The sequence below is a fragment of the Halichoeres trimaculatus genome, unplaced genomic scaffold, assembly GCF_033239565.1.
Source record: "Halichoeres trimaculatus isolate MK-OKI-2021-1 unplaced genomic scaffold, fHalTri1.1 fHalTri1_scaffold_23, whole genome shotgun sequence".
In the NCBI taxonomy this organism is placed as follows: domain Eukaryota; kingdom Metazoa; phylum Chordata; class Actinopteri; order Labriformes; family Labridae; genus Halichoeres; species Halichoeres trimaculatus.
Window position 1 is genome coordinate 2,430,553 of NW_027437201.1, and position 9,939 is coordinate 2,440,491.

The 9,939-nt window shown below is 39.2% G+C and overlaps 1 protein-coding gene across 1 annotated transcript; it reads left to right on the forward strand.

Annotated features, from left to right (window-relative positions):
• Positions 1-1,031: 1,031 nt before the first annotated feature.
• LOC141785114 (large ribosomal subunit protein eL19-like) lies at positions 1,032-3,147 on the forward strand. Its single transcript, XM_074663262.1, has 6 exons — positions 1,032-1,137; positions 2,005-2,111; positions 2,212-2,334; positions 2,516-2,636; positions 2,740-2,850; positions 2,955-3,147. The coding sequence occupies exons 1-6, from the start codon at positions 1,133-1,135 to the stop codon at positions 3,079-3,081; spliced, it is 594 nt and encodes a 197-aa protein (XP_074519363.1). The 5' UTR covers positions 1,032-1,132; the 3' UTR covers positions 3,082-3,147.
• The last annotated feature ends 6,792 nt before the right edge of the window (positions 3,148-9,939 follow it).

A 9,939-nucleotide genomic window follows, 5' to 3' on the forward strand; every position in this document is an offset into this window, starting at 1 on the left:
AGAAAGAAAGAAAGAAAGAAAGAAAGAAAGAAAGAAAGAAAGAAAGAAAGAAAGAAAGTGTCCTGGGCAGAAGTAACATAAATTAAAAAGCTTAAATACCGTATTTATGCTACATCACTTGATACAAAAAATCTTACCAAAATAAAAGATAGATAAATATCTAGTTAAGGAAATGTGGTTTTATCTAAGTTTGTTTTTTTTTCTGTATGCCCTGTGACCCTTGGCCAAATATTAACAAGACTGAAATTAATTTTAAGTCGACAGTGACATTGTAAGCAAACAACTCAGAAACTAGTTATTTTAATGAAATATATCAGTTGCTTGTTAGATATATTTTTATTTTATTTATTTCTCATAAAAAGATCACCTGTCCCCAGGTATCACTGTCACAAAATATAACCACGTATTTTCTTTAACCTTTAACCTTTATCCTTGAAACCACATCAGCTCCCATGTGATGAGGGAGCTCATGGCTGGAGAACAGTTTTAGCTCCATTAAAGGAAAAGAACCATTGTAAAAATAGATAAATAAATAAATAAATAAATAAATAAATAAATAAATAAATAAATAATTTTTTTTTAAAAAGGAAAGAAAAAAGAAAAGAAAGAAAGAAAAGAAAACAAAAGAAAACAAAACAAAACAAAAGAAAAAAAAGGAAAACAATGTATTTTATGCATCGATAGACTAACATTCTAACGTGTCATTAGTTAGTAGCAGAGCTATATCTCTATAGCTCTGGTAAGTAGATTCTGTATTGTACAGCATTTACACTATTCATACTGACTGTTAAAAGTCGCAGACCTCATTATGCGAATGCAGTGTGCCCTCCAGTGGCCGGGAAATGGTATTACAGTAATTACATTATGGACCATACCATTCTTTCATCTTGGGAGGGGTTTTGAAACTCTGAATTAAGTGTTTCAAGACAAAGTAAAATAACACAAATGATAAAACATAGTTTTTGTGTACAAGTTAAATTTCCTAATTTTATCATTTGAGGTAGTTGTAGGTATATATAGTTTTGTTTTTTTTTTTTTAAATAAGAAAAATTGGACTTGACCATAAATATGTGTAAAATGGTAGGTACTCAATCTTTCTATTTCCTTCGATTCTAACAAGCTAGCGGCAGCCATGAGGTGAGTTACATCGATGTTTGTCGTCAAATCCCGGTCAATAGTAGTGTATTTTTATTTAAGATATCTTAAGCCCACGTTTTCTCGGAGAAAGGCGGTATTCAGATAGTTTTACTCAGGTTAAAGTTGCTTTTCTCCTCGAGTATATGTGTAGGGCCCGTGTTGGTAAGCTAGCAGAGCTAAGTTACCTCAGACATGTCATAACATGCTCAGGTTACAGAAACACCACAGATTCAGCTCGATAGAGCAGCTTTTAACATTAAAGTTTTAAGCTCGATTGTCAGTGTCAGTCTAGGAAACTGATCAGTCATGTCTGGTAGAGGATCTAGTCAGTATTATGATGGATTCAATTGGTTAAATGTTTGTTAGGTCCGTGCATCCGACCCTCCCCCTCTAGCAAACAAGAAGAAAACAATAGAGACAGCTACAAAGGTTTGGTTTTCGGGCTACAATAAAATTATATGTTCTCCAGTTAATAGTTTTTTAGCTGCTAGCTAAACTGTCGAACCACTTGATTGCATTTATTAAATCAACATCACATCGCAGATGGACATTGCGTTGAATGTATTTATTCATTTATTTTATTCTCAAATGTCGATATAGAACAAACCATCAGACTGAGTTATTAAAGCTACTCCTCATATCTGAAGGTTGCCGTGTAAACACCAGGATTAAAGGATGGATCATTGTTAACTCGTATAAAACGACTGAGGCATCAATACCCAGGAATGTGTTGTAAACAATTGATGATGGTGGTTCAGCCCAGTAAATGGCTGAAGTTAATCGAGAACTTCAGAGGCTTCAAGGTGTACTGTGAATGTCTCATCTCCTGCCAAAATAACAAGCTTCCTTCCCCTTTTTTTAATCCAGCATGCTCAGGCTCCAGAAGCGCTTGGCGTCCAGCGTCTTGCGCTGTGGCAAGAAAAAGGTGTGGTTGGATCCAAATGAAACCAATGAGATTGCCAACGCAAACTCTCGTGAGTTGTTGTTTTTGCCTCTAAGGATTCTCTGTCTGTGCAGTTGTGTTATCTTGGCTCCACATTCAGACATTTTTATTGCGTTGTGTTTGATCCACAGGCCAGCAGATCCGTAAACTGGTGAAGGATGGCTTGATCATCAGGAAACCTGTGACTGTCCATTCACATGCCCGATGCCGCAAGAACACCTTGGCACGCCGCAAGGGGCGTCACATGGGCTATGGTGGGTTATTCAACTATTTGAATTGACCTCATGAGAATCTGTTGATCTAAATAATTTGCTTGAATCACTCGGTGTAGCATCAGATTTCAACACTCAGCGTCTCCTTTTTTTCTTTTTAAAAGAGCATTAGTTGAATCCAGTGAATGGAAGTTAATAAAACTCACTCGTTTCCTTGTCCTAGGTAAGAGAAAAGGTACAGCCAACGCTCGTATGCCAGAGAAATTGACATGGATGCGGCGTATGAGAATTCTGCGCCGTCTTCTGAGACGCTACAGGGAGTCCAAGAAAATTGACAGGCACATGTAAGTGTGAGCTTCTGTGCTGCTGGCAAATACACCAGTGTTGGTATTAATGACAGCCCCAAAAAGAGGCTTCAGAGAGTTTTAAGAATTCTGCTTCCTTCAGGTATCACAGTCTCTATCTGAGGGCCAAGGGTAATGTCTTCAAAAATAAGCGCATCCTGATGGAGCACATCCACAAACTGAAGGCAGATAAGGCTCGCAAGAAGCTTCTGGCGTAAGTCCCCTATCTAGTTTCCACTCATAACCTTCTTTTTACCACACTGTGTATAACATTTATTAATGTAATTGATTTTTTTCTGTCTTCTTTTGTTTACCCAGTGACCAGGCTGAAGCTCGCCGCTCAAAGACCAAAGAGGCTCGCAAACGCAGAGAGGAGCGTCTTTTGGCCAAGAAAGAAGAGCTCATTAAGAATCTGTCAAAGGAGGAGGAAACTACAAAGAAGTGAATCTAATCTTCTGCTTGTACTTAAAAGAATTCTCCCTTTCCTATTAATAAATTTGGTGAAAAGACACTTGTTGTTTGCTGGTTATTCTTACCTGAAGAGGTTGTGAAGAGTTAAAGATTTTCCAGCTTGAAACAATGAGGAGAAAGGCATTTCATCCCCTCCCAAAATTGTAGAATCAAAACACTGTTTAGTAGTGATTATTAAGGATGAGTACCTTTCACATTTGAAATGATACGGTACCAATGACTGGAACCTGGCAATCAGTATCAGTACTCAACTTTTTAGTGTTTATGTGGTGATTAACATCATTTGTTTGATATTAAAATGCTTTTTTTTTCTTTTCAATTGTACATATTAATTCTTATATATATATTCGTGCAATGCTGTGATCGTGACCAGCATAGAAAATCGCCTTCTCTTTCACCACCTCACAGTCACAAGGATGCATTAAGGTACCAAAACATGGTACCGTTGGATTATTTATGAATCAGTACCCATAAAAGCACCTTATTCGGTACCCATCCCAAGTGATTATCTCTGATCAAACCTGAAACAGAGATAGTACATCTTGAGGTAAGTGTTCTCGTCAGTCCAAGAGGTGGCAGCAGAGAGCTGGTGTTAACTGTAACTACAAAAGTAAACGTCTGTTTTTCACTCAACCAGATGTTCAAACCACCAGACGATATCTTCTTATTTAATAATTAATCCAATAATCTGTTTTTTCACTCCTCCCCGGGGCTCCATTAACGACATCAGTGATGTTTAATCTCATTTGATTTGTAACCACACCATCAGACTCAAAAAGTAAAGGATGGTGCATCACAAAACATCCATAATTTGAGTCTAATCCTGTTTTGTTTGTGTTTTTTAATCAATTTACTTTTTAAATGATCCTTTCTGGACTTTTTGCTGCCTCAGGGACAACTTGTGCTTTTCTCGCGCCGTACATAGCTCCTGTGTGTATGAGTGAGACTTGATAGCAGCTGTTTTCCCTCTGTTGAAATACATTTTTTATGTTGCACTTTCAAAAACATCCATGAATATAGAGCTTACTCCCATGCTGAGTTAAGGAGTTGTGAAGTTTCTAAAAGAACAAAATATTTATATTTAATGCTTCATTCTGGATTTGCACTTTTAACCTTTAAACTATGTTTAACACAACTTAAAGGAGCAGTACACACTCTCACAAAAGCTCAAGTTTATGTTGGTGGAGAAAAGGGGATTCAATCCTGTTCAAATTAATTTATTAAAACAACTTTTTCTTTTGCACCACCCCCTCTTGGTTATAATGTAGAAACACTTCCTTCAATGCTGTGTGTGTTTCTGGATGATACATGACTTGACAATTAATCCACCTAACCGAGCAATCCCCTGGCACCACTTTGAATCTGTCCTGTGCCGGTTTGCGCTTTGTTCCTCACAGACACACACACATGAACCCAGACAGTGCCAGAGTTTTATGAATAAATGATCTCACTATGAATAAATAATTCTCTTGAAAAAATATTTTCTCTACTTTGCTTTTTCCTGAAGAAACAAAAGACACACAAATATCACACCTTTGCACAAACATCAGCTGCGCTCCAGCTTACAACCGCTGTCAGCCACATCAAACCTGCGCTGCTGAAGCTCCAGTCATCCAGTCGTTCTCACTCCTGGCTCGGGCTTTGAAGGATTCCGTCTGTTGTGCTCCCTGGTGATGATGTGACTGGAGTGTTAGCAGATACAGCCGGCGCTAACATGCACAGGCAGGCTTGTGTTTGGAGTGTGTGGATGTAAGAAAGAGGATTGTGGAGATTCTGCTCAGGTTTAATGTCAGAAATGTGGATTCTATCTTTACTGCCTAAAGGAGCTGTGAGGAGTTTGAAAGTGATTTTGAAAAAGTCTCTTCTCTAAATATATGCCTGATTGTAATCCACACTTTAAAATGAGATTATCAGCACCAATGTAGGTTATTTAGAAATGCTACTTTGTAGCTTCTTCGAGCAAGACTGGACTGATTTACGGCACATCTAAGGCTCTATGACAACACCATGCTGACTGATGAAGTTAGGTAGTGAGGAGAGAGATCTGTGTTTTTCTCTGCTGAAAATGATTTCTGTGATTAATTTTGTAGTGATGGTGGACACTGCCCGATCCTAATCCACACTTTAAGATGATATTATCAGCACCAATGTAGGTTATTTAGAAATGCTACTTCTTAGCTTCCTCGTACCTTCCCAACCAGGTCAAGCAAGACTAAGGCTGTATTCAGACCAGAAAAGTCCTTTGGTCCACTTGTTTGGTCCGGACCAAAAGGGCTTAATTTTTTTTGATTGGTGCGGTTCGTATTCAGATTATACTTTTTGCAAATGGACTATATTCTGTAAACACATCCACGTGTGTGATGATCAGTGCTCTCATTGGACAGCACTGACAAAGGGCGGCACACAGAATACAGACCTGGAAATGGAGGTAAACATGTGTGTTTGTGCTCTTATTAGAGCTGTAAATCATTTTCAGTTTCAAGAGCAGCTTCTTCAAAGAAGGCTTAACAACACATTTCAGATTTTGGAACAGAGAAGACGAATGAGCGCAGCAAGGAGACGCTATGCTCTGTGTGTCCTGACCCACAACATGCTAGCAACAGCGTGGCTAAACAGAAAACAGAGGATCAGGTACAAACCAAAGACGGTTAGGTTACGGTGGCTTTATAGGCCCAAAAGGCGCATGTATCCTGTAGTTAGTTCGGATGGACCTTGGTTTGTATTCAGACCTTCAACGGAGAACCACGAACCGCACCAGAGTTCGTTTGGAAGCAGACCGAGACCACCTCAAAAAGTGGGTCTTGGTCCGGTTGTTTGATCCGCACCAGGGTTCGTTTGTGTCTATTCACACCTGCATGAAAAGTCCGCACCAGCGTGGGAAACAAACCCTGGTCCATTTAAAGTGGACCAAACAGTCCAGGTCTGAATACGCCCTAAAGCTCTATGACAACATTATGTCAGCTGACAAGGTTTAGTAGTGAGAAGAGACATTTGTGTTTTTCTCTGCTAAAAATAATTTCTGTGATTAAATTTGTAGTGATGGTGGACACTGGAGCCTAACTGTCAGACAGAAAAAGGACAAAGGAGCAGAAGAAAGATAAACAGGAGAGAGATAGCGCACAAGCTAAAGGCTAACACATGAGCTAATGGCTCAAAGGGCTAAACTGTTTGAGGTAATGTTGATTCCAACCCACAGTCAGCAGCTATTCTGCAGTGGTCTGTTCAAACTTGAGAGTCTATCAATAAAATGAAGAGTGAGGTTACGTTAGCTCTGATTGGTAGATGACTGGCAGGACAGGACCAGGATTCACTAACGTTACACATTACAGACATGTCTTGGAGCATCAGGCTGTCAGTGCTACGTATGGGCGGCTGCTAAACTACTGTATGAACCGACAGTTTGCTTGTTGACACAAGTGCTACACACCGTCGTAGCACCAGGCTGCTATTAGTACTACGCATAGAGGGCTACTGACATATGTTATAAACTTGCGTTTGCAGCGCTACGTAACTGTACTGATTAATACCTTACCTTGTTGCATTGTATCCAGTAAAAAGTTGACTTGAACAAAGAAAAATTGTTCCAAACAAAGACATGCCTGGTTAAAAGTCACATCTTTACAACAGTGTGTGTGACACTCCAGGCCAGAAGGTGGCAAGGCATTCACATTCCAACAGATCCTCCTCACAGCACCTTTAAATTGAATTGTTTTCTTTTAATTTAAAAAGTGAACTCAGTCATCAGTCGACTTTTCTAAACTTTCAGACAAAAAACTTCAGGGTTCATTTCTCCCACATCTCTCCACAGAGCGCTCTCTGTCTCCTCACTGGCAGATGTTTCTCTGTTGTAAGTCCAGGTTGCAGCAGCTCCTCTTGGTGGATGATGCACCTTCATGCGTAAACAATAGCACACAGCTGCCAGTGTAGAGCCCTTGTGTCAAAAATTTGGGTTTCAAAGGCCTCGAGGAGCTGGAATGAAGCAACATAATGCATCTGCTTACCTTAACATCCTCATTTGATGCTCACACACTGTAGCGCCACGTACTTTTACTGCAGTGCAGCTTAAATGCATGTGATTAAACCGAATGTTTCTGCAATAAATTAATACAGAAAGTGAAAGCATCCATATGAACTAACGTGTGATCTACAGAGATGTGGTAAGGATTGCTGAAGGAGAAAACAGGCTTTGTGCAGCAAGGCCATTTTGGAGCTGGGTTAATGTATTTCTTCATTACCAGGAGGCAGTCCTATTTCCTGAAGCGTGAGCTTTAATGGGATTAGATAGGAGGGGAATATGAGATGAAATGAAGCAGTGCTCTTTATTGCAGTTGGCCTTCAACCCAGGCAAAACAAATGGAGCAGGCTGAAGAGTTCAGGGCATCTTTAATAACAAGTGAGACGAGGTGATGGAGGTAATTAGGAGGATATTATTTTTAAAAATGTAAACATTTATCTTGAATCTGAAGAATTAACCTGCATGATGACTATCGTTATGTTCTGTGTCAGGCTGTTACTCTTGAGCTTCTCTAAAATAGGAGCTGAAGATTGATTTGCATCTGTCATACACCAAGACACTCCATTGAAAACTGTATGAAGAGTCGGGGTAGTTTTTTTTCAGCCTCAAAGCTCCTGTACGTGGATTTTATTGTTGATTTTGGCGCCCACTTTAGACAAACTTGAACTTTGCTCAAGCTCCCTCCTGGATTCTTACACAGGTCATAAGAACGCTACGTCTCTCTTTTTTTTTTTCAAGACAACGCAACAAGGTAATGTATATATTCACAGTTCTGTAGAGCTATCATTTGAAACATGTCAACAAGCAAACTCTCTAAACTCAGTTGGAGTTGGAGTTGAAGAGAGAAGACTTTTGGAGAGAAATTTTAAGATTTCTACATTGTTTCCATTCGAACTCTAGTGACTCTTGGTCCTCTGAACCAACTCTGCTAAACTTAAAGCACAGATCCTGCTTTACACTCAAGCTGCAGTTTTATAATAATAATAATAATAATAATAATGATAATAATAATAATAATAATAATAATAATAATAATAATAATAATAATAATAATAATAATAAATTTTGTTTGTATTGCCCTTTACATCAAAAGATCTCAAAGGGCTACCAGTTAAAAAGAGAAAAGCAAAAAAAAAAAAAAAAAGAGTAAGCAGAAAATGGCAGTTAAAAAGATCTAAAGCAGCGACAACTAAGAAGAACCAAAAGCCTTGTTAAAAAAGAAAAGTCTTAAGGTTCCTTTTAAAACGGTCTGTGGACTGTGGAGCCCTCAGGGTATCAGGGAGGGCATTCCACAGATGGAGTGCAGCAACGCTGAAGGCCCTGTCACCCATGGTCCTTAGTCTGGTCCTGGGTGTCTGGAGGAGGTGATTTGAGTCTGTGGAGCGGAGGGAGCGTGATAAGTGTTGTGGAATGAGAAGCTCTTTGAGGTGGGGGGGCATGTCCATGGTTGCATTGGTGAGTGAGTGGTGAGTGTTTTAAAACAATCCTTTTTTACAGAGTACACACAATTCCCTGCATTTGGCTCAGTTTTCATGAAGAAAATCCCTTGATTTCACAAAGAACACAATGACATTCAAAACTCTAAAGTTCATCGCCCTAATATGTACAATAACTCATCACATGGGCAAATCTGACACACATTTTTACCATTATCAGTCAGAGCTTTAGCATAAGGACAAGAGGACTTCAGGTGAGCTTTCCTGTTTTGGAACAATGGATGACAACAGTGGAAACAGACAGAGGAGAAAGGAGGATGAGGAGGAGGAGAGCCAAGGAATGTACTCTCTGATGACCTCTGGGCCACTTTAGTTGACCATGTGGTCCACCATGGTCTAACAGTGAAGGAGGCTGGGCAAAGGGTGCAGCCAGGTGTGAGCAGGTTCACTGTTGCATCCACCATAATCTGGACTTTCTGAAGTGAGAACAGGTAAAAAAAATCTCCTTTCAGTAGAAAACTGCAGTACTGCAGATCAACACAGTACTCAGTGAGTACAGTAGGACAGGACATCATAGGACGTCGAAAAGACATGCAGATCAAATCAGTGTTGAGTCGGTCTGTCGAAAACCATATCTAGATGTCAGAGTAACGTGCAAAATGGGTACAAATTTTTACCTCTGAATCAGACCATTTTTGGACGTTGTAACGACGTTCAGCATTCGGACGTCAGTTGCAGACTAAATCTAGACGTCAAGAGACATTCAAAATGGATCCAAACATTCAGACGTCATTAGTAGACCTTTTTGTAGATGTTAATCTGACCTCCATACAGCGTAAAAAAAGACGTAATAATTAATAAATAATAATAAAATTACATTAAATACATGTCATTTCAACTCGCATTGCGCAGTGTCTCTTGAACAGGAAACTAAAATCATAAACATGGTCCATGGTCCTTTTTTTTTTCTATAACTGTATGCAGTAAACTCTTCTGTTGCTTTGTATCTAGACCACTGTATGTAACCTACCCCCAGATTCAAAGATTCAAAGATATATTTATTCCAAAAATAGCAACCAGGCAAAATTTCTTCAACATTATTTATTCAGTCAATGTTTGAATCAAATCTAAGTTTAAGTTCATAAACCGAACATTATAACCAGTTGGTTATTCAGTTCTGTTATACTGCCCAAAAAAAGAGTCTCCCTCAGATCAGGATAACAACACAGATAACAACAGCGTGGTTGAAGCAAAGCAGCAATGCTGCTGAAAACAGAGGGTTGCTCGCTAAAGAAGGCAAAACCAGAACCAGCAAAATTCTGTCAGTATTTGGGAAAATATACTTCATAGGATTTCAACCATGTTCCAACACATTCAAAGC